Source organism: Musca domestica, unplaced genomic scaffold (genome assembly GCF_030504385.1).
Source record: "Musca domestica strain aabys unplaced genomic scaffold, Musca_domestica.polishedcontigs.V.1.1 26, whole genome shotgun sequence".
Taxonomy (NCBI): Eukaryota; Metazoa; Arthropoda; class Insecta; order Diptera; family Muscidae; genus Musca; species Musca domestica.
Window position 1 is genome coordinate 8806107 of NW_026712283.1, and position 25343 is coordinate 8831449.

The 25343-nt window shown below is 37.1% G+C and overlaps 1 protein-coding gene across 1 annotated transcript in view; it reads left to right on the plus strand.

Moving 5' to 3' along the window:
* LOC101889288 (putative neural-cadherin 2) overlaps positions 1–25343 on the plus strand; it is a gene marked incomplete at its 5' end in the record, with an annotated part of 126667 nt that overhangs the window by 46715 nt on the left and 54609 nt on the right. The window contains one exon of the mRNA XM_020034746.2: positions 13614–15921. Within this exon, the coding sequence (XP_019890305.2) occupies positions 13614–15921 (2308 nt within the window). The remainder of the gene's footprint in view (positions 1–13613; positions 15922–25343) is intronic.

A 25343-nucleotide genomic window follows, 5' to 3' on the forward strand; every position in this document is an offset into this window, starting at 1 on the left:
AATAACAGTCCGAATAGTATGGAATTTTGACGTACGATCAGATTGGACCTGAAAATAAGTATGCCAAATTTTATCGAAATCGGTTCAGATATAGCTACAGCTCCCATATATATTGTTCATCCGATTTGTTATTTCTGTCTTCCGCAGCCGTAATATGCATTCTGTAACATCAATATTTGGGGAAATAGATCAAATGCAGCTCAGAAATCGAGATGGGTTCAGATTTGGATATAGCTCCCATATATAAGTTCGTCCTATTTAGCTTTTATTGTGCACCAAACGTCTAATATTTGCCCAAATGGAATGAAATTTGGCACTTACGACTGAGTTGAGTCTAGAAGCTAGTATGTCAAATTTGGTGAAGATCGGTTCAGATATAGCTATAGCTCCTATATACTGTTTATCCGATTTGTTACCCACAGCCGTACTATGCACTCTGTAACAAAAATATTTTAGGAAATATATCAAATACAGCTAAGAAATATCTTTGCCAAATTTTATCGAGATCGGTTCCGATTTGGATATAGCTCCCATACATATTTTTATCCGATTTCCGATTTTTAAAAGGTACAAATGCTTCGGTATATTAAGTCCTTTGAACTTTAAATTATAATTTTAATCATAGCGTGTATGATTGAATTCTCCCATAAAAACTTTTAATTGTTATGCGGACCTCTACTAAATTAGCAAAGTGGTGTAGGGTATCATAAAGTCGGCCCCGCCCGACTTTAAGACTTTCCTTACTGGTTTTAATTTTGTTGAATGAAAGCAAAAAAATGTCAGAAATAGCATCAAATGTTAAAATAAGTTTAGATTTATTTGAATTGGCCACCTTTGGCACGAATGATGGCCTTCAAACGGCCAACGAAACCGTCACACGCTGCATGAATGTTGCTCTGCGGTATTTTGGCCATTCCCGGCGAAGCGCTTGTTTGAGGAGATCGACACTTTGGTTTTTTTTAGTGCTAACCTTGCTTTTCAAATTACTCCAGACAAAATAGTCCAATGGATTGGTATCCGGAGATTTTGTTGGCCATTGTGGGGAGGAAATAAATCGAGGAACCCCATTTTGTAACCATTTTTGGTTGGCGGGTGCTGAGTGTGATGGTCCAAGGTCTGCGGCCAAAATGTTTGCATGCCCAATTCTTTGATACACCTTCCAGAATATTTTCGCGATAATATTCGGCATTTATTCTGATGCCACGTTCGATGAACCAAAGCGAAGAGCGAATGTTTTCTCATCGGAGAAAACCAAATTCGACAGTTCACCACTTTCGGCCAAGCGAGGCAACTCTTTAGCTCTTTTGAGTTTATTTTCTTTCTCTTGCGGTGTTAGTTCTTGCACTTTTTGGAATTTCATGGCTTTACCCCGAGCTCATTTTTCAATATTCTAATATTGAATGGAATATTGCGATATGCTCAGCTCACGAGCCATTTTTTGGCCACTGCGACGCGGTTTTCGACCAGTCGCTTCTTTACATATCGAACCATTTCTGCTGATGTTGCTGTTTTCTTCCGTCCACTTTCTTGATGTCGGGCTACGCTACCAGTATCACGGTAACGAGCGATGGTACGAGACACAAACGATTTATTCACATTATTCACATTAAATGCTGGAGTGCTCTAACGATAGCCACTTGTGGTTTTCCAGCCAAATATAACTAATTCACTCTATCACGCTTGAATTCCATCACGAATAACTTTTTGTGGAAAATTCTCACCAAAATGCTTTTGCACGCTTGTAAACAATGTAATGAGCTGTCACTGGAATAATTTTACCAGCTGTCGGACGAGTGGCTTAGATATGACAGCAGTCTGAAGTTGGTTGCAGTTTTTTCGTCTCACCCTGTAAATGTTCGATTTTTTTTGTAATTTTGCCCATACCAATGTTTTTATCTGCATTAGATGAAGTATGAAAATGGAATACTTCGATCGATTATATTTGGTAACTTACCCACACTTTTAACATTTTCTAAAAATTATCATATATCTCATATAAAGTGAAGGATGTATCCAATATAGGTTCAATCAATTTAGTTGTTGCAAAATGGTCAGACTTAATCCCATTATTTTTGTTTTTATTAAAATAACGTTTGTTTATTAGTGCAGAATGATGGTAATGTTTACCAGGGGGTAAGGGAAGGAATACCTAGGTTTCGGGAAGGGCTACCAATCCGTATCAGTTCCCTAGTTTTCTTTTTAAACAAACACGCCAACACTGTTCTATATCATATGTATTTATATTGGCCTATTCCTTTGGAACCTACTCTATAGAGGATCAACAATTTGAATAACCATAACAGAAATCAAAGTATATTTAAATAATCGAACGTTGTCTGGGGGCATACATCTGTGGCAAAACCGACTGACAGTTTTTAACTAGTTTTAAAGGGATTTTTTTGATCTTCGGTATTTAAAGTTGTAATTGGACAGCCAACCCTCAGAGAGAAAATTATTTATACATCTCCACGTTTCATTCCATTTATATAACCCTCCCAATTTTCGGTATTTTGACGATGTTACCAACATTTTTCAATTGGATTGTTTCAAATTAGGTTTTTAAACCTAGCATTAGAGAACAACCACTTTGGCAGAAAATGATCTGTGTGTTTTGGTACAGTCTATGTATCGATGTATCGATACCGCCCTCTTAATTGTATTTTAAATGCCATAACTGAATTTTACTGGTATTTGGAATTTCAGACGTAACTCGTTCGAATTATGATTATCTTTAGTGTTATTTTCAAATGTTTTCTTTGGTCCATGGCGGAGGGTATTAAATGTAGAATTTATGATTTCCAGATTCTTTTCTCCCAATTTTTATTGGTCCACTTTCTCCTACTATTTCCAAACCAAAAGCCAAACCAAGTAAAACCCCAACTCCAAACATAAAATGTCTTCTCCTCCCTTCGTTATTAATAACGACATTGTTATGACCAATTTCCACAGTGCCAACAAAATACATTTTTATCTCCATTTAATTGCATCGCCGTTATTCCGATATTTATTTCATTTATTGACGTGCTGAAAACTTTGCAAACTGTTGCTTTCTATTTTCACCAACAAAAAAATGAAATGTTATAAATTAAATGTAGAAAAAATAAATAAATAAATATTTTGCTACAGTTGAGTGATGCTGTGGTGTGCTCTGTGACTAGCCAGAGAACTTGGTGGTCTGCACAAATTGTGAATTTTGTTTTTTTTTCCCCCTGTTGTTCAATTCTATTTACCACAATGGTGTTGTGATTAAAAAGCAATTTAATTACAATTTGTATTTCAATTAAAATTGAAAAAGTTTCTCATTTTCTTGGGCTCTGCTGACATGGCTGGGAGCGTCATAAATACATAACGAAATGTGTTGAAATAAATATTCCAAGAATATAAATAAGGACATGTTCGTTGGCTTCGCCTAAAGTTTTGCCATCTTCGATGGGTAATTAAAAGCTTTTCATTGATAGATCGGGAATGAGAGAAATGTTTTTTTTTTTTTAGAAACAATAATTAAGGGACAGTGATAAAAAAAGAAGAAATTGTTATATTTTTTAAATCCACAAAGAAATTGAAATTCAGGGTGAGATGAAAAACCTGCGACCAAATTCAGACTGCTGGCATTTGTAAGCCACTCGTCGGACAGCTGTAAAAATTATTCCAGTTACAACTCATTATATTATTTATAAGCGTTGCAAAGCATTTTGGTGAGAATTTTCCACAGCAAAAGTTATTCGTATTGGAATTCAAGCGTGATTTCTTTATATTTGGCTGGAAACCCACAAATGGGCTATCGTTAGAGCACTCCAGCATTTAAATGTGAATAAATCTTTTGTGTCTTGTACCATCGCTCGTTACCGTGATACTGGAAGCATAGCCCAATGTCAAGGAAGTGGACGGAAGAAAGCAGCCACATCAGCAGAAATGGTTCGAAAAGTAAAGAAACGACTTGATCGAAACCCGCGTGGCCGAAAAATGGCTTGTGAGCTGAACCTATCGCAATATTCCATTCGGCATATATTGAAAAATGAGCTCGGGATAGAGCCATTGAAATTCGAAAAAGTGCAAGAACTTACACCGCAACAGAAAGAAAATAGACTCAAAAGAGCTTAAGAGTTGCTTCGCTTGGCCGAAAGTGGGGAATTGCCGAATTTGATTTTCTCCGATGAGAAAACATTCGTTGTCCAGCTGTTTGTAAGCAAGCAAAATGATCGTGTTTACTTGCCAAAGAGGTCAGCTGAAAATGTGCACCTTCGGTGAGCCACCAGAACTCAAGCGCCGGTCATGGTGATTTTATGGGCCGCCATAACAGCCGATGGTCACTATTCGTGCTATCAGAATAAATTACGAATATTGTCGCGAAAATATTCTAGAGGGTGTATTAAAGCCTTAGGCATGCAAAAATTTTGGCCGCAAAACTTGGACATTCTAAAAGACTCAGCACCATCGTCCCCAGCAAGCGCCACCAATGGTTACAAAATGAGGTTCCTCTCTTCATTTCCAGCGCACAATGATCACCAAAATCTACGGATAACAATCCTTTGGACTATTGTGTCTAGAGTATTTTGGAAAGCAAGGTTGACACTAAAAAAATACCGAAGTGTCGATCCCCTCAAGCAAGCGCTTCGCCGGGAATGGGCCAAAATACCGCAGAGCAACATTCGGGCAGTGTGTGATGATATTATTCGTGCCAAAGGTGACTAATTCGAACAAATCTAAACTTATTCTAAAATCTGGCGCTATTTCCGACATTCTTTGATTTCATTCAATAAAATTAAAAAAAAACAAGTTAAAAAGCAGTAAGTTCGGCCGGGCCGAACTTTGAATACCCTCCACCATTTGGAACGAATTTGGAAATTTTCAAAAAATAAAATCTTTAAAAAATTCTGTTAAAATTAAAAAAAAAAAAAAACGAATACAGCCGTTATATTGGGGTCTATACGACGTGGACCTACATGGGCATTGTTTGTCATAAGCCATTACCATATTCGAATTCGAAATATATTCAGTGAATAATGTAGCTAATATCATCAAAATATCGTATATAGGGAGGTACCGTTATATCGAAGCTGTGCAAAGACCTGCACCAGCATAGACAATTTTTTGTCACAGGCTGTAGCATTTTTTACGAACTTCAAATACGAAATATCGAACAATTTCGGTGAGTTTTGTACCTAAACTCGTTAAAATACCGAATATAGGGAGGTACTGATATATGGAGCCTATACGAAGATTTGGATCTGCATAGACAATTTTCTGCTACAGACTGTAGTTCCTATAACGAACTCTAAATACGTAATTTGAAATCATTCCGCTAAATAATGACACTAAAATCATCAAAATACCGAATATTAGGAGATACCGTTATTTTGGGGCTATACGAAGACTTGGACCTGCATAGACAATTTCCTGTCACAGACTGTAGTATCCATTTCGAGATTCAAATACTAAAGTTGAAACCATTCCTGTGAATAATGTCGCTAAAATCATTAAAGTACCGAATATTGGGAGGTACCGTTATATGGGGGCTATACGAAGACGTGGACCTGCCCAGATAATTTTCTGTCTTAGGCTGTAGTATCCATTACGAACTTCAAGTACCAAATTTGAAACAATTCCCGTGAATAATGTCGTTAAAATCATAAAAATACCGAATATCGGGAGGTACCGTTATATGAGGGCTATATGAAAATGTGGACCTACATGGCCCATTTACGAATTAAACCAGTCTACTTCTATCTCAATTCGTTCGAAAGATAGCGTGATTACAACAGATAGACGGACATGGCTAAATCGTCTTAGAATTTTACGCTGATCAAGAATATATATATTTTCGAGGAGCTACAAACGGAATGACAAACTTAATATACCCTCCATAGTGTGGTGGAAGATATAAAAATTATGGCGTTTGACTTTGTTGCCTTTTTTATCTCATCCTGTAAATGATTGGGGCAAAGGAAAATTTTTGCGAATTAAATATCAGCGTTCCCATAGACCTTCACCCATAAAAAAATATCTATCAATGTAAGAATATTCTCAAAATAGCTCGTCAATTATCTCTATTCATCCACCCATCTCCCTTCCTACAAAACCTGAATGCTCGTAAATTACTTTGAAACACTGTCCCCATGATTGGCGTATTGTTTTCCTAGGTTTTATGTCTTATCTTATTATATTTGGAAAATAAGCAGCTGACATTTCATAAAACTTTTACAATGTCATTGTGGCACATTTACAATGTCCACAACAAGGCTGGCTACTGTCTACTTCCGGTTCTTTCGATGACACTTAACTTTTGGCCTTGAAATGTTGTTGAAAATGTTGCTCTTTGACTTTTCAAAGTCGTTGCTAATACGAAATGTTTACAACATTTTATAAGCCTCCTCACAGAATTCCAAGAATACTTACATCTTTGGAAACAAGATATATTTTATGAAGGACAGGCCTGTGTTACCTATTCCAATGTCCCCTTACAACAGCAATTTTATATGGCCTCTTTTATTGTTTTTGCCATAAAACAATCAATTTTCTTGACAAATGAAAAAAAAAAAAAAAAAAAAACAGGAGAAATAACAATTGTTTCTAATAACTTTGTTAAATTTCGTAATAGCAGCAACAAGTCACCATGAAATGTTATCAAACTTTTAAATGCTGACTAAAAGACTTAAGAATGTATTTAAAGTTTACGAGCGACAATATTTTCTTTAATAAACGAGCAAAAATGCAATTTCGTTATTTTTGGAAATAAATTCCAAAGCATATTATTCTAATCTGATATTACAGAATTTAAAAAATATGTGTATTTTTTTTTTCTTCTCCTCCTCCGAAAAAAATAACATTCTGTGCATATTTTTTATTTACATTGCATTTGTATAATTTGATTATACGCAAATATTTTCGTTTTTTGGGAAAACTTTTAAGAGGATTACTTATGACATATTTTCGTTAAAGTAATGTTTTGAATGAAAATATTTTAATTTTATTATCATTTTGTATACATTTGTGTATATATTAAATCGTGAAATTGTTTCAGGCATCCGTAGAGGAATGCTGAAATAGTTCGAAACAAATAAAAACCGTCAAATATGAGATGGAAATATGTGTGTGCTTCAGGAGGACGAAGGCGAAATTTTCCCATTAGTTTTTTAGAAGAAAACCAAGAGGGGACGAGGGGAGAGTTGTGAATATTAAAAATTACTAAATGAAAGATATCAGAAATATACCAAATATATATTAATAAAATGCAGATGGGCGTATAATTAATACAATTTAAATATGGAGAGAACTTTACTTTTGGTTCACAAGCAGCCAAAAAATTCAATATTGAAAGTTATACTGAAAAAAATAATATATATATATCTTCGTTCGATTTTAAGTATATTGTTCGCCAAATGTGTAATATTAGGCCAAATAAAATTATTTTCGACAGAGACTATCGAATTGTGCCTAGAATCAAGTAAGTTAAATTTTGGTATAGCTTCCACACATATGTCTCATCCGATTTTATATCTAAGCCAGCCAAATCCCTATAAATCACTACATAACAAGGATTTCCGGTGCAAAATATTGGGTATATACTAAAGACATAATATTCACTTCATAGCAACGATATTTGAAGATATAGCTTTAACAGATTAGTTTTAACCAAAAATAAAAAAATCTTGGCTTGTATTTCTGTTGTGGTTTATTCACCCTCTCAACATTATCCGAGGATCATTCAAACTGGAAGGCTTCTACGCTGCCTTTAACTCTTTCCCCACGCTAAATTCAGTGCGTAGTGGTCTACAATTGAGACCTACAGAGAAACTGCTTAACCAATCAAACATCTGCAAAAACAACAGGCCCGAACCTAGCCCAACAAAAATTTCGAGTATCGGATCATAATTGCAACCTATACCATGATTGCAAATTAATATGGATAAACGAGCGGGCTTACCAACGCACAGTGGTCGCTGCCATTGGCCAAAATTCAAAAAATGAAAATCAGATATTTATTGTCAAATGTGTACACATGAACTCTTAAGAGGTTAAGCTTTTTAGAAAACATAATAATCTTGGCTTCATTCTAACGGGACACTTCGAAAATAGCATTAAAAAAGAGAAAATGTAGTTAGTTGGTTTTTTTTCAGTGGGATCAGTGAAAAAGTGGAGTAAAAATAGATCTGTATTACAAAATTAAATACATTTTAAAATGACAAATCTTGGTATAATTATTGAAAAGCAAGGTTTTGACTTATTTTTAGTGCAGTAATTTGTGTGTTTAGTAGTTAGGTATAATATAGACGATGTGAGTGTTCTGAGTTGCCTTTAAGATTAATTTTGAAAATAAAATTGGATTTCAGTTAAAGTTTTAATTCTTTTCCCCCCTGAATCCTCCAATGTGACTTTTTTCACGCCATTAGTAATGGTCCTAAGATTCAAGAAGTGCTAATTTAACTTTCAGATTTTGTCAGATTTATATGTTATGCCCAATATACTGAAGTGGCTTGGCTCCAATTTTGTCAGTTCTATGGTGCTAGTGACATAGAATATGTTTTTGTTGTTTGGGATTGATAAGGATATAATTGAGGGGTGTTCAATAATGTTGCCTGTATTGTCTTCTGGGTATAATATTAATGTCCAAAAATTTAAGGCCTTTGCACTGGAAACGGCTAAAGAGTTAACAAATAGATATCCATGGCACTATCTTTCACCCACAGCTAATAAAATTTTAATACAGGGTTGCCCATATTCGACGGACCCATCTGGCAACGCCATAACTTTTGACAGAGATGTCACATCGCTTAATGACATACCGCGTTTGAAGCGTCAGTCCAAGCAGATTTTTACCATGAACCAATACACGCCACGCGAGCGCTCTGTAATAGTTGAAATTTACATTCAACAGAAGAAGTCAATTGTGAAAACTCAACGTGCTTTTAAAACATTAAAAAATGTGAGAAGTGTGCCTTCCAAGAACACCATTAAGCGTTTATACGAAAAATTTTCGACTGGTAAGGCTCTTTCTAATCCGAAGAGGCCATATAAAAGTCGACCAAGGCGATCGGCCGAGAATATCGCTGCCGTACGAGCCAGTGTTGAGAGGTTCCCAAGAACATCCGAAAAACGCCGTTCTCAGCAGTTGGGCATGGCTCGGTCCACATTACAACGGATTATTCGCATTGATTTGCATTTGTTCCCGTACAAAATTCAATTGACGCAAATAATGTTGCCTGTGGACAAGCCTCGTCGATTGGAATGGGCCCAAAGGTCCGTCGAATATGGGCAACCTGGGATTTATATAACAAAATACTTCTATTTTTGGAGGTACCTTTACAGAGGGACTCTACCTGAAGGCGGGCCGTTCCAAATAATTTTCAGTAAGACTATTTTTTAGCTCTTTAGAACGTAAAATGTCAAATAACAGAACAATCTAGTGTAAAATGTGACAAAAATTGGGCAAATAACCCTTATCGGGAGGTACGTTGTAAGGGGACCATGCCAAAACATGCATCGACCATATCCATTTTGTCACATTTTTAATTTTTATCCCATCAAGGTACCATAACCAAAGAATCATATTGATATCTGCACTGAAAGTATTTTTGGCCGCTGTTCCCATACGACCTCGACCACTGTGCAACGTGTGTAGATTTTCTCAAATCGGCGATTGTCTCAATACATAGCATAGTAAATCTATGACCACTATTTCGAGGGCCATAAAGTTTGTGGGCCATCTAGAAATTATAAATTGAATGGACTGACCTGACGATACGATATTTAGCTTTAACAATAATACTGTATAGTTATAGGAAGTTGTTTATATTATCTAATAAGAAGATTCCCAATTTGCAGGTTGATTTGATTTTTAACACCACATCCATTATGGAGACATAGCAGTCTTCTTGAGTGGGCTGTAGTTGATTTAGCGATGTCCGTATGCCGCCTGTCTGTTGTAATCACGCTATCTTTCGAACGAACTGAGACAGAAGGCTACAATTTTGCACACAAGTTTATTTTGACAGTAGGCAGGTTAAGTTCGTAAATAGGCCATGTTGGTCCACGTTTTCAAATAGCCCCCATATAATTAGTAGTTTCAAACTACGTATATAGAGTTCGTAATGGGAACAACAGTCTGTCACAGAAAATTGTCTATGGCGGTCCACGTCTTCGTATAGGCCCTATATATCAGTACCTCCCTATATTTGGTATTTCGACGATTTTAGGTACAATACTCACCGAAATTGTTTGAGATGTCGTATTTGAAGTTCGTAATGAATGCTACAGCCTGTGACAGAGAATTATCGATGCAGGTCCAGGCATTCGTATAGCTCCGATATAACGGTACCTCCCTACATACGGTATTTTGATGATTTTAGCTACAATATTCACCGTTTATTTCACGTTTCAAATTTGAATATGGTAATGGCTTATGATAAACAATGCTTGTGTCGTATAGACCCCAATATAACGTCTATATTCGGTATTTTTTTAAGATTTTTAACAGAACTTTTAACGGATTTTATTTTTTAAAATTTCCAAATTCGTTCCAAATGGTGGAGGGTATTCTAAGTTCGGCCCGGCCGAACTTACTGCTTTTTAACTTGTTAGTACTCAAAATTCACCTTTTGTTCAGATTGACGACATTTTTAATATACACTTCTTACATCGTAATAAATTTTCGGGCTTTGGAGGTTTATTTTTTATAATTTAAATGTTTCGTTTTTTAGAAAGAAATTACGAATTTCTGAAATAATGGAGATGGTTTTCTAAATATTAACAGAAATGTCAATATTAAATTTCGGTATGCCAGTTGTATCCCTCCACCCAAATCTAGTTCCATTTACTACTTTTTGAACAATTATATAACACATTTCTAAAACCACCTCTATATCTCAATTCCAGACACCAAGATAAGCCTCAATATAAAATTTTAGGATTTCAGCTCAATTTTTTTAACCAATGCCCAGTTTAGTAAATTTTAGTACTTTTCGTATAATTATTGTACACATTTCGGGAGCCACCTCTATATGTCCAGCGACCCCAATACCAAATTTCAGATTTCAAGAACTATCCGCTAACTCAATATCAAATTGTAATGTAGTACTTTAAAGTACTATTTGTGCACTTGTCGAAGCCATTTCCAAAACCATCAAAAAAAAAAAAACCCAAAACAAAATTACCAAATTCCAGTTCCATTCATCCTAAGCCAAACTGTTTCTAATTTAGTACCATTCAGTACTGTTCAAACCTTTAGCACACATTTCCAAGACCACCGCCGTATATTAAACTTACTTTCCAACGTTGATTCTCATACCAAATTTCAAGTTGTTGGATAGAGTTGGAGTTAGATAGAGCTATTCACAAAATAAGAGAAACTGGTACCATTTCAGAACTTTTCGTAACTTTAAAGACTTCGAATTTCCAAAAATCCTTTGTTACATCTATCATGCACTCAATTAGTGGCTCTCCCAATACAAAGTATTAAATTTTTAGGACATTTCGCACTCTTTTAGTACGAATTTCCAAAAACCCAGCCGTAAAACATGCATACGGACCAAGATTCTAGCTTCAGCCGTTTTTTCTGGCAGTTGATTATAGCTTAGTCAGTCAGTTGTTGCACTACTCTTTTATATATAGATTCGTTACCTTGTCTCTCAGCATCAATGTAACTGTCAGAAGTAATACCTTCGTATATTTGCGATATCGCCGGTTTTAAAAATATTTGCGATTCTAAGGACATTTTTGTATCATTTTTTTTTGCACAAATTTTATGGATCATTTCAACATTGTTCGAGAATCATCCAAACTGCCCTGTCTTTAACTGTTTCCCCATGCAAAATTTCTGGTCGATTGGTGTATAATTGTGACCTTTAAAGGAATTAATCATCTCCAAAAACATTAGGTTCTATTCTGACCCTATTTTCGATAGTAGCCTGGTTACAAATAAACATGGACTATAATTTGTAACGACACTCCAAGGGTAATCGCTTGTTCAGAAATATTATATTTTCTTCCATAATCTGATAATCACACAATTATTGGGTTGTGCGAAAATAAAATCGGACACTCATATCAATAATTAATATTAATTTACTGTTAAAATGTTTATCCACTACAGGCGAGGTACCTGACGAATACAGTCAATTATCACACCTGTCTCAATTTTTACAATTTTTTTTGTTTTAATTTAAACTCTTGTTAGGGATATAAGAGATAAGTGGCCAAAAATCTCAGAGAAATTATTACGATTCGCTATATTTTAATTAAATTTCACGCGCCCCTTGAAAAGTATTATGGGTAGCAAACAGTCATCAGTGAGGTACATTTTGTCATTTAGATATAGGATGTTTGAAAAAATTACAAATTTCATACAAAAACAAAAATTTGCATATTTCCGAAATTTGCTCCTTAATCCCCATTTTACTTGAAATTTATGATTTTTCAACATTCGCAAAAATTAAACTTTGATAAAAAAAGAACAAAATATTCCCCTTCTCAACTGTGACCCATTTCAATTAAATGCGTAAATATTTATGGACGACAAAAACATCCACTTAATTCATAGCACAATGCATTTCCAGGTATTTTTCTCTCAATGATATCCACAATTTATGGTTTATCTTTTTCCCGGTGTTTACGTTTGAAATAATAATCAGATAAGCCGGAATCGTTTCTTTTTTTTTTTTTGCGTGACATATCCAAATGTGGCCATAAAATGAAGATTAAAATGTGCTGTTTTTTTCTCTTCCCTGGTTTATTTGCAAAGTGCAGTAAAATTTATTGTTTTTCTTTGAATTAGCAGCGATAAATATTTGGTTAGCTTTTGACTTTGGCGGCGTGGCATTACAAATTCCGTTTGATGTGCGAATTTTTTTTTTTATTTGAAAATTTTTCAAAAAAACATTCCTTGAAATAAAACAAAAAAAAAACATTAAATTGTGTTAATGGCTTTGCGCGTTTATATGAGAATGTCAATTTAATTAATTTTAATGGGAATTCTACAAAAGATGGCAACAATGTGAGCCAAACAGTAGAGAGAGAGAAAAAAGTTCACACCTGCCGAAATGAACAAACAAGCGAAACAAAACAACACTGTGCTCCATTTTCATTCGAATGAAAATGTTTTGCAAATTGGCTTTCATTATTAAGCACTTGTGAAATTGTGTGAGCAAAAGTTTAATCAAGAAGGCTTTTATTGAAATTGCAGAAAATTTTTGCTCTTTGTCGAATGAATGAATGAAATTGTTATTAAATGTTGCCTACTTTTAGGAGTATCAATTAAATGTTGCATACTTTTAGTCGCAACTCAATTACGAATTGATTAAAGTTTCTCTTGTTAACAAATTGTTCTTTTTTCTTTGCATGTATCCACCACCAACAACAACAACCCTGACAACAACGTTTGAAACAATATTTCAATAAAAATGTGTATGGCGTCGTCTGTGCGTGGCTGGCTGCCGGTTTGCAATTGATATACACCGTTTGCCATCCAATTACGCCAATCAAACAAATTAACTGATTTTTGTTGAAATAACGACGAAACGAAACGAAACATCACTTTTGGCAACCATCGAACCAACCAACAATCATCCCTCATCAATGGCTTCATATCGTCTTTCGGAAACCCTTCTTGGCTGCTCCAGGAGCCGATGGTGGCAATGGCGCTGCCATCATCTCATCGCTGCGTCCCTTCGACCGCGAAAAACAAAAAGCCTACCTCATACCCATCGAAATCAAAGACAATGGCTCACCCGCAATGACTGGCACCTCCACGCTGACCGTCATCATTGGCGATGTCAACGACAACAAAATGCTGCCCGGCAGCAAAGAGGTGCTCGTCTACAATTACCAGGGCCAATCACACGATACACCCATCGGCCGGGTGTATGTACACGATTTGGACGATTGGGATGTGGTGGACAAGAAATACTATTGGGAACAACAGGAACATCAGCGCTTCAAATTGGACACCGATACGGGCATTGTGACGATGAAGGCTGGCACACGTCGTGGCCGCTACAATTTACGCTTCAAGGTCTATGACCGCGAACAGGGCCAGGTGGATGTGCCGGCGAATATGACGGTGCTAGTGCGAGACATTACCCAGGAGGCAGTACAACAGGCTGGCTCTATGCGTCTGCAGGGCATAAGTGATGAGGAATTTGTGCGCACATGGGATTTCAAGCAACACAAACAGGTGCGCTCCAAGCTGGAACGATTTCGCGATAAATTGGCTGAGCTCTTGTACACCGAACGGGACATGGTGGATGTGTTTAGTGTGCAAACCAAAGAGGAGGGTGTGACGGATGTACACTTTGCCGCCCGGCCAGCCAATCAACAGCCCAGCTTTAAGGCGGTGCGACTCAACGGGGTGGTCCTTATGCAAAGGGATGAGATTGAAAAGGAATTGGGTCTGAACATAACCATGGTGGGCATTGATGAGTGTCTGCTGGAGCAGAAGAAGTGTCCGGGTTCGTGTTCGAATCGGGTGGAAGTTAATAAGCTGCCACACACGGTCAATGTAAATAAAACAGCTTTGGTGGGTGTGCGGCTGGACATCAGGGCGGAGTGTGTGTGTAGGGCTCGCAACTTTAGTCGGGAGAGCTCCTGTCGTACGCTGCACTGTTTCAATGGCGGGCGTTGTGTGGACACCCGCAATGGGCCCAAATGTGTGGCTTGTCCCATTGGCTATAATGGTCCAAGGTGCCAGCAAAATACTCGTAGTTTCAAGGGCAATGGCTGGGCCTGGTATCCCCCGCTACAGCTGTGCGAGGAATCCCATCTAAGTTTGGAATTCATAACCAAAGAGGCAGATGGTTTGATTCTGTATAACGGGCCCATTGTGCCACCCAAGGTGGAGGGTATGGTCCTTAGCGATTTTGTGGCCGTGGAATTGGAGCAGGGCTATCCAAGGCTGCTGATTGATTTCGGTTCAGGTACCCTGGAATTGCGGGTGAAAACCAAGAAAACCCTGGATGATGGAGTGTGGCATCGCCTCGACCTGTTTTGGGATTCCGAGAATGTACGCATGGTGGTTGATTTTTGCCGTTCTGCCGATGTTTTCGAAATGGAAGATGGCTCAGCACCGGAATTCGATGACAATTCCTGCCAGGCCCGGGGAGCCATACCACCCTTCAATGAAGCCTTGAATTTAAATACACCCCTGCAAATTGGTGGCCTGTATCGGCAACATTTCGATCAATCGCTCTTCCGCTGGCAATATGCCTTTACCTCCAAGGGATTTGATGGCTGTATACGCAATGTCATACACAATTCGGAGCATTATGATTTGGCCTTCCCAGCCCTGGCCCATAACAGTTATCCGGGTTGTCCGCAAACAGATGAGGTTTGCCTGAAAACAGATCACACAGCCCGCTGTTGGGAGCAAGGCAACTGTGTGGCCAGTTTGGTGCAGGCAAAGTGCCATTGCCAGCCCGGCTGGACGGGACCCATGTGTAACATACCCACCATACCGACCACATTCAAACCCCAGAGCTATGTAAAATTTGCCTTATCATTTGAACCTGATCGTTTTACCACCCAACTACAATTGCGCTTCCGTACCCGAGAAATGAGCGGTGAGATATTCCGGGTATCCGATCAACATCAACGAGAATATGCCATACTGGAGCTGAGCCAGGGGAGATTACATTTTCGTTACAATCTCAACTCGCTAAAGGCTGAGGAACATCATTTGGCCTTGTCCGCCATTGCGGTCAACGATGGCCAATGGCATGTGGTTAAGGTTAGCCGTTACGGTTCGGCAGCCCTCATGGAATTGGATGGGGGTGAGGGTCGTCGCTATAACGAAACATTTAATTATGTGGGACATCAGTGGCTGTCCATTGATAAGCAGGAGGGTGTTTATGCCGGTGGCAAGGCAGAGTATACCGGCATCAAGACCTTTGAGGTGTTGGGAGATTTTCAGCGTAGCTGTCTTGATGATATCAGGTAAGTTAAGAGGGGCCAAGATTTATGATGACAGTTATTTTTTTGTATCTTTTGCTTTTGGTTATGTGCCAGCCCTTATTTCTATTTTGGTTGTGTGATTCTGTGGGTGTGTGAGTGTGAAGGTGTGAATTGTTTGGCTGTTTAGAAATAAATTAATACGTGTATGAATGTGTGTGTGCGTGGGTGTCAAGACATGATATCTATTTTATCTCCCTAAGACATGTTACGAATGAAATGAACACCAAATAAAGCTTCTGCTGCTTCAGATTCTTTGAGAGACTTTGCAATCTCAACAACAACTTGTGTGAATGCCCAGTGAACCAAATTTTCGGCGTTTGTTACGACTTTGAACCGAAAGACGGATGAAACTTGCGATTTTGGATGCGTATTCGGCCTGATTTCTGACCGCAAGTTATAAGAATTGGTTGACGTGTTTTTGGACCACAGGGTCGCATGTAAGTCTGAAGTTTTAGCCGAATTCGACACCAAGAGGGAGCAAATTAGGCAGGATATCCATGGGAAATTCCAAAGGGAAATTATAATTCTCGCACCAAACTTGGAAATTAAATCGTTTTTTGAGTTTTGCCTTGTTAAGGCGAAGATCATATGTTTTATGATTTATGTGTTTGTTTTCTCTTTCGAGACGAGCTTAATGATCTGAAATTTGCAGTGAAAAGGAAAGCCAGATAGACACTATCACACACTCACCACTATGCGACGCGTTTCGCCGTTGGTTAAGCGGCTCATCAGGCATATTTGGTGTGGATAATGGCTTACAAGGGCCGTTCTCTGGAAAGTAGTATATATTTCGAACATATTGCAAATTAGCATATGCGAATTATACACTAGAAACTCTCCAGGTTCGACTCAAGTTCTATTGGCAGATCTTTTTCACAGCAAAGTTTTTTTGTTTTTGTAGTGATGGATTTTTTGTCCACAACAACTACATTGCTTCCAATGCATACACTTGTTTTAGTGCTGCTTTAGGAAGACGGGTTAATGGCTCTGAACGTAGAGACGGCAACTTCTAGTTGGCTGCACACCGAGGTCCGCGGTTCAAATCCCACAGCCAGGCTCGGCTGAATTTTTGAGTTTTGCCTTGTTAAGGCGAAGATCATATGTTTTATGATTTATGTGTTTGTTTTCTCTTTCGAGACGAGCTTAATGATCTGAAATTTGCAGTGAAAAGGAAAGCCAGATAGACACTATCACACACTCACCACTATGCGACGCGTTTCGCCGTTGGTTAAGCGGCTCATCAGGCATATTTGGTTTGGATAATGGCTTACAAGGGCCGTTCTCTGGAAAGTAGTATATATTTCGAACATATTGCAAATTAGCATATGCGAATTATACACTAGAAACTCTCCAGGTTCGACTCAAGTTCTATTGGCAGATCTTTTTCACAGGGTCCGGGTACGGACCCGGATATCCGCTTATTTGACCAGAATTTCCATGTATAAGACCCGGGTCAGACTCTGAAATACTAAACCGACAATGTTGGTATCATTTGAAACGTTTCCGGAGTCGTATTAAAATTTATGATTTTTTTGGACCCTGATTTTTTAAAAAAAATCCTCAAAAGTCGGAAAAGGCCCAAATTTTGGAGTGCCCAAAATGTATGCCAAATTATAGGTGACATTATAACCTTTCCAAAATGCTACAATATGTGTTATTGCCTTTCTTGGATTCAGAGATATGTGTCTTTGAACCCAGACGAACCGGTTATGTTCAGCACATGCTGTTCAGGTAGGCACAGCTCTTGGACCTGGAATTTTGGGTAAAATATCAGGGTATCCGGGTCCGTCCCCTAAAATTTAAAATAGATCATACCACCTATCAACCTTTGGCTTTAGAGAAGTTATAATTTGATCAAGAGGGAACTAATGTATGTGAGGCTTATCCAATCCTGAAGCGATTTTTACAAAATTTGAAGGATTATGTTAAAACAAGCAAACAAATGCCGTCCTCAATTTGGAAAGAGTTTGTCAATAAAAAAAAATCCGTAAAATTTCTTAAAACCATTGAATGTAGCCGCTATATAAAGGTACATACGACGACCTGGATCTGCATAGGAAACTGTTGTCATAAGCCATTACGATATTCAAAAGCGAAACTTGAAACAAATTAATGAATAATGTGGCTAAAATCATCAAAATACCGAATATAGGGAGGTACCGTGGTTATACCAAAACGTAGACCTGCACAAGCAATTTTCTGGCATAGGCTGTAGTATTCATTACGAACTTCAAATTCCAAATTGGAAACAATTCCGGTGAATAATGTCGCTAAAATCATCAAAATACCGAATATCGGAAGGTAGAGTTATATGGGGGCTATACGAAGAACCGGACCTGCACAGCCAATTTTCTGTCATAGGCTGTAGTATCCATTACGAACTTCAAATACCAAATTTGAAACAATTCCGGTGAAAAGTGTCGCTAAAATCATCAAAATACCGAATATCGGAAGGTAGAGTTATATGGGGGCTATGCGAAGAACCGGACCCGCACAGACAATTTTCTGTCATAGGCTGTAGAATCCATTATGAACTTCAAATACCAAATTTGAAACAATTCAGGTGAATAATGTCGCTCAAATCATCAAAATATCGAATAGCGGGAGGTACCGTTATATGGGGGCTATACGAAGACATGGGCCTTCAGAGACAATTTTCTGTCATAGGCTGAAGCATCCATTACGAACTTTAAATACCAAATTTGAAAGCTTTCCAGTGAATAATGTCGCTAAAATCACCAAAATACCGAATATCGGGAGGTACCGTTATATGGGGGCTATACCAAAACGTTGTCATAATGGCCCATTTTCCATACCAAAAGTCCTGCAGACACAGTATATATTTGAGTGAAATTTTATCAACCTATTTCATGTCATTCAAACTCTAGAGTGATTTTCACAGACTGACAGACGGACGGATATCGCTAAGTCGACATAGAATTTTATGCTGATCTTTGTGGGGTATAAAATGTATATTTTGAGGTATTACAAGTGTAATGGCAAACTTACCCTCCATCACAATATGGATAAAAATATACATTCGAGCCGAGCTCCACCAAATGCATACGTGCGTTCCAAAATTCATTAAAAAAAAACCTGAAATCGGAATAAGGATATATATGGAAGCTATATTCAAATCTGAGCCGAAAAAATTTTTCAAAGGTATTTGACTTTGTTGTCAATATTACGCATTTTACGAATGTGAGGGACTTAACCATCAAATCGGATGAATGATATATATGGAAGCTATAGCTACATCTGAACCGATTTTCACCAAATTTTATGTACTGCCAAAATTCAAGTCATTTGGACTGATATTGGCCATTTGGTGCACAATTAACACAAAATCGGTTGAAGATATATGTGGGAGCTATATCTAAATTTGAACCGATTCTTACCAATTTCAAAAGAGTTCGTCCTCGGGCCTAACAAATATTGTTTGGAAAATTTCATCTCAATCTGATAATAAATGTGACCTGCATTTTGTTCACAAGAATACATGGACGGACAGACGCAGTGATTCTATGAAGATCCTCAAAAGTAACTATGGACCAATCTCGCTTCCTTCTCCATGTTACAAACGAATGTACAACGACATAATACCCTTACCACTTTGTTGTGTAGGATATAAAAATCCCTCAGACAACTTGCTCAGAATTCGGGCCTTCGTCGATGCGACGAGTCGGATAAAACTTCAGACTTTGGGCAAATGTGTCGTACGACATTTGGTTCGCTGGGTGTGTAAATGTGAGCATTTATGTGTATGTGCAAGCTTGTGATTACAAATGTGTTGTTTTTCTTATAAAGCCAGACGTCAACCGCCATTACCAATGTTTCCATGCCATACTGCTGTCTTTGGTAATCTCTTTCAGTCTTATCATTCAACACAGAGTTCACATTTCATTTTGTGGCAAGCAAAAGAAATGGCAAAGAGCTGGAATAGTCCATAATGTTATGAAGCAAGCACAGCTTGAGAAACGAGGATATTTCAGGCGAACAGAGCTAAAAGTAAGACGGGATATTCATATGTATGTGTGTGAGTGTGAGAGAGTGTGGAGCGTTCTAATTTCGGTATTTGTAAGTCATCTATTTAATGTCAAAAGTTCATTAGATGCTTCCTCCACAAAAAGGAAAGAAGTAATCACACAGAGAGAGGGAGAGACAGAGACTGGGAGAGAGTATGCGAACACGTGTGTTTGTTTACCGGATTTGGTGTACATGTGTGTTTCCAAAATGTGGCAGTGTGTGTGTGTGTGTATGTTGCCTTGCTTGATTTGTAATTAAAATTTATGTACTGCAGTTGTGGTAACACGGTGGGGACACATTCACTGACCAACTCTATATGTGTGTATGCATAAACACACACACATACACATACTCGTATATATAGAGTATACAGTATGTTGTCAGGTGTCTTGTACAACCATAGATGAATTGTAACAACAACTGAAAATGACATGTAACCACAATTGACAGCATACGACATTGGCCTAATAACCTGGCCAAAGATACATTCGTACACACACACACACACACTCACACACACAAAATAATAAATGAACCCCCAACAGAATGAGTTGTTTTGACAAACATGTAATAAATATAATATCATTAAATGAATTTCTTCCGACAGCTCACATGATGACGTTGTTTTCGTGTTTTTTTCTCTTTTTGTTTTTTGGTCAAATCTGATATATTGTTATATTACAAATGAACAACTGAGATTGTTTCAAGGACAGGAAGTACTAGAAAAAAAAAATAAGCAAAGAAATCAGTATGAGGTGTAATGTTTTGGAGGCAGGAAATGTAGTTAATTTAGTGACAATAGGCAATAGATTAATGACTACAACTGTCGATAGTGATAAACAACAATGAAAATGAGAGAGGATGAGAATCGCAATTACGTGTTGTTGTTTGTTTTTTTTTTCTAAGCAGAGCAGAAGCTGTGGGTGGAGGAAACATAATTGGATTTGGTTTAATTTCGTTTTCAAGAGAAGACTAGCAAAAGTAAAAGTAAAATTATGTCGATTGATTCACTCCAACGTGAAATAATTCAAAATGTAGCTAAATCAGTTGGCTTCAAAACTCCTATTATTTAAGCGATACGTAAGAACTTATAAAATATTGTGGGGTATTCAAAATATCGAATATCAGCCCATTTATTTGAGAGAGCCCATGTTATAGGCTGAGAGCTATTCAAAAATTTGTACCTTTAATGATATTTTGAAACATCACCACTTTAGCTAAATACGAATCAAAACGAATGGAGATAGGAAGCTGAAATTTTTCCCAGATCAGTCTTTCGCCCTGTAGGTAGGTCAACTTCGAATATGGTCCCCATATAACGATTCCTCCGGATATTTCGGTATTTTGATGATTGTAGCCCAATTTTTCAATGGAATTATCTGAAAATTAACACAAAGAGTTCTTTCTGAGTACTTTCGCTCCTGGAGGAGAATTGTCTATATAGGCCCATGATATCGTATTGCTACCATACAACGGTACCCCCACGCCCTCCCACATATTCGGTATTTTCATTATTTTTGCAACATTTTTTCATCGGAATTGTTTCAAACTTCGTATTTAAAAGTTCGTAATGGGTATTACAGCCCACGACAATTGCGTATGCACATCCACGTCCTCGTATAACCCCCATATACCGATACTTCCCGATGTTCGGTATTTTGAAGGTTTTAGGGAATTGTTTTAAATTTCTTATTTGGAGTTTGGAATCGGTTCTACAGTCTATGACAATGAATTGTGTAGGCAGGATCACGTCTTCGTGTAGCCCCCATATAAGGAAAACATTCGGTATTTATATGATTTATTTAGCAGAATTGTTCCAAATTTCGTATTTGAAGATCTTAATAGGTTCATTTCCAGGACGACGTCATCATAGCCCCCATATAATGATGCATCCCGATATGCTTTTTTTTTGATGATTTTAGCGACATTATTTACCGGAATTGTTTTAAATTTCATACAAGCTATGACAGAAAATTGTTTATGCCGGTTCAGGTCTTCGTATAGCCCACATGTAACGGTACCTCCAGATATTCGGTATTTTGATGATATTAGCGACATTTTTCACCGGAATGTTTTATAATTTAATATTTGAAGTTCGGAATTAGTACTACAGCCTATGACAAAATTACTTATGTAGATCTAAGTCTTCGCATGGGTCCAACAATAGTTTTTTTTTATACTGTATTATTCGAGGTTTTTTTTAATTTTTAAAGTATCTTCGAAATGATAGAGGTTATTAAAAGTTCGGTCCGGCCGAACTTAGCTGTTTTTTTAATTGTTTTTTTTTTTCGCAAAAGGTTTTACATCCTTGATATATGTTTGACTAAAAAATCGTCCGAGGAAAAATGTTGGTCTTCTTTCCTATTAGTTTTCTGATAAGTCCTATGAGTGTTCTACTAGGAAATCATCAGATTTCCTTGGAGAAGTCCTTTTGGTCTATAATGAGAAAACCTCTCATGGTTATTTTGCGGAATGAGAAGACGTTTTTCCTTCTATAAGAAGAACTTTTTGTATTCTACGAGAAGAGGTCTCGATCTTCTGGGGGAAGAATAGCTGGTCTTCTAGAAAAAATTCTCTAAATGTTTCATGAGGATATATTTTGGTATTTCATGAAATACCTTATGTTCTTCTATGAGAAAACCTTTGGTCTTTTATGAGGATATTTTTTGGTATTCTTTGAAAAGCCGATTAGGGCTCCAAAGTCCTAATTTTAAGTACACCGGCTCGACTCTGTAAAAAATTCCTTTTTTTTATACACCAGCTGTGCAATATCAACTGCAATGGCAAGCATTTTGAAACATACGACAGAAATTAGTGTTGGAGCTAGTATATCAAATTTGATGAATATCCACAGATCATCTGATTTTACATTGAAGCCTCTCCAAATCAGGAGTATTCACTTTCGGTACAAGATGTCACATAACTGTGACATTCAGTACAAGATGTCAAATATAGCCTGAAAATACTTTTGCCAAATTTTACAAGCAGGTAAATACAAACCTCTTAAAAATTTTGCCCGAATTCGAGTAAATATCGGCCCCTTCACATTGAATACTATACATCACTTAATAAAGCCAAATCGTACCTCATGGAGGTAACGGTATAAAACCCTACGACACCGTTCAGGATATCTGGGGGTGATATGCCGGTCCACTCCTTCTTATTCCTCCACACAAAAGATTAAATATTCCACATGATATTATTTACCTCTGGAATAAAAAAAGATCAACCGATTTTGTGCAAGCTTTGTAAATCCTAATACAGGGTGAGATAAAAAAACTGCAACAAAGTCAAACGCCAAATTCTTTTAATTTTTATTTTTATTGAATGAAAGCTAAAAATGTGAGAAATAGTATAAAATTTTAAAATAAGTTTAGATTTTTTCGATCTGGTCACATTTGGCACGAATTATGGCCTTCAAACGGCCAATGAAATCCGAATGTTGCTCTGTGGTATTTTGGCCCATTCCCGGCGAAGCGCTTGCTTGAGTTAATCGAAACTTTGATATTTTTCAGTGACAATCTTTTTTTGCAAAATACTCTAGGCACAATAGTCCAACTGATTGGTATCCGGAGGTTTTGGTGGCCATTGTGCGCTGGAAATGAATGAACTTCATTTTGTAACCATTCTTGGGTGGCGCGTGCTTAGTGCGATGGTGCTGAGTCCTGTTGGAATGTCCAAGGTCTGCGGCCAAAATGTTTTACGTGCCCAAGACTTTAATACACCCTCCAGAATATGTTCGCGATAATATTCGGCATTTATTCTGATGCCACGGTCGTTTAATACGAGCGGAAAGCGACCATTGGCTGTTATGGCGGCGCACACCATCACCATGGCGGCGCTTAAGTTCTGGTGGCCAACCCAATATTCACCTGACCTCCTTGCCAAGTAAACCCGATCATTTTGTTTGTTTACAAATTGCTGGACAACGACGGTTTTCTCATCGAAGAAAGCCAAATTATGCAGTTCACCACTTTTGGCCAAGCGACGCAACTCTTTAGCTCTTTTGAGTCAATTTTCTTTCTGTTGCGATGTAAGTTCTTGCACATTTTGGAACTTAAATGGCTTTACACCGAGCTCATTTTTCAATATTTGCCGAATGGGATATTGCGATTTGTTCAGCTCACGAGCCATTTTTCGGCCACTGCGACGTGGGTTTCGATCAAATCGCTTCTTTACTTTTCGAAGCATTTCTGCTGATATTGCTGTTTTCTTCCGTCCACTTCATTGACGTCGGACTTCGCTACCAGTATCTCAGTATCGAGCGATGGTACGAGACACAAAAGATTTATTCACATTTAAATGCTGGAGTGCTCTAACGATAGCCAGTTGTGGTTTTCCAGCTAAATATAAAGAAATCACACTATCACGCTTGAATTCCATCACGAATAACTTTTTTTCTGGAAAATTATCAGCAAAATGCTTTTGTACGCTTGTAAGCAATATAATGAGTTGTCACTGGAATAATTTTAAGAGCTGTCGGACGAGTGACTTAGAAATGACAGCAGTGTAAACTTAGTTGCAGTTTTGGTGAGATGAGATAACCTTGCATGCTCCTTTATGATAGAAATGTCTTCGGTAATATTTCTGATAATAATACGTGTATTATTTTGATCAAACTCTCAGGGTACTATCAAAGGGCTTCTTTGTGTTTTTTTTTTTTTTTTTTTCAAAAATCGTTAGAAATGCAAAGACAAAATATTCTACAAAAATATTTGTCGTGAAATCTACAGCAGGTACCATAATACTTCAATACTTTAAATCTTATCTAAATCCCAGAAATAATTAAATATTAGCGTCAAAGTCGTGGAACATGTGTCTTTTTGTGAAATTTCCTCACATAACATTAATCTAATTTCAGAATAATTTACAAAACGAAAAAAATATATTTTTTCATTATATATCAAGACCAAATATTTTCATATTAACTTAAAAATAAAATTTAAAATATTTCCTACTTTTTGATAGATTATTTTTTTGGCATATTTTTTGATTTGATGCATTAAAGCTACCCGAAATTGCGCTTTAATATGGCCGACACAAAAAGTAATATTTCTCTAAAAGTCAAGGAATAAATCATTTGTCTAGGAATAATATTTTTTAGAAAATAAGATTTAACATTTATATATTACAATTGAAATGTAAATTTAATACGTCTTAAATCTAAGAGATATTTTTTCGTAATATTTAATTTTTGTTTGAAAAACTCAAAGGAATAAATATCTTATATCAAATATCATAAAATAATATTTCCAAATTCTATCGAATTTCATGCTGTTTTCGCATTCAATTCCAAAACTGTGGTTTTTAAGATTTTTTCCGTATCAATAATTTCTACGACCAACATTTTCCAACTCCGTAGATGTGTATTCAATCAC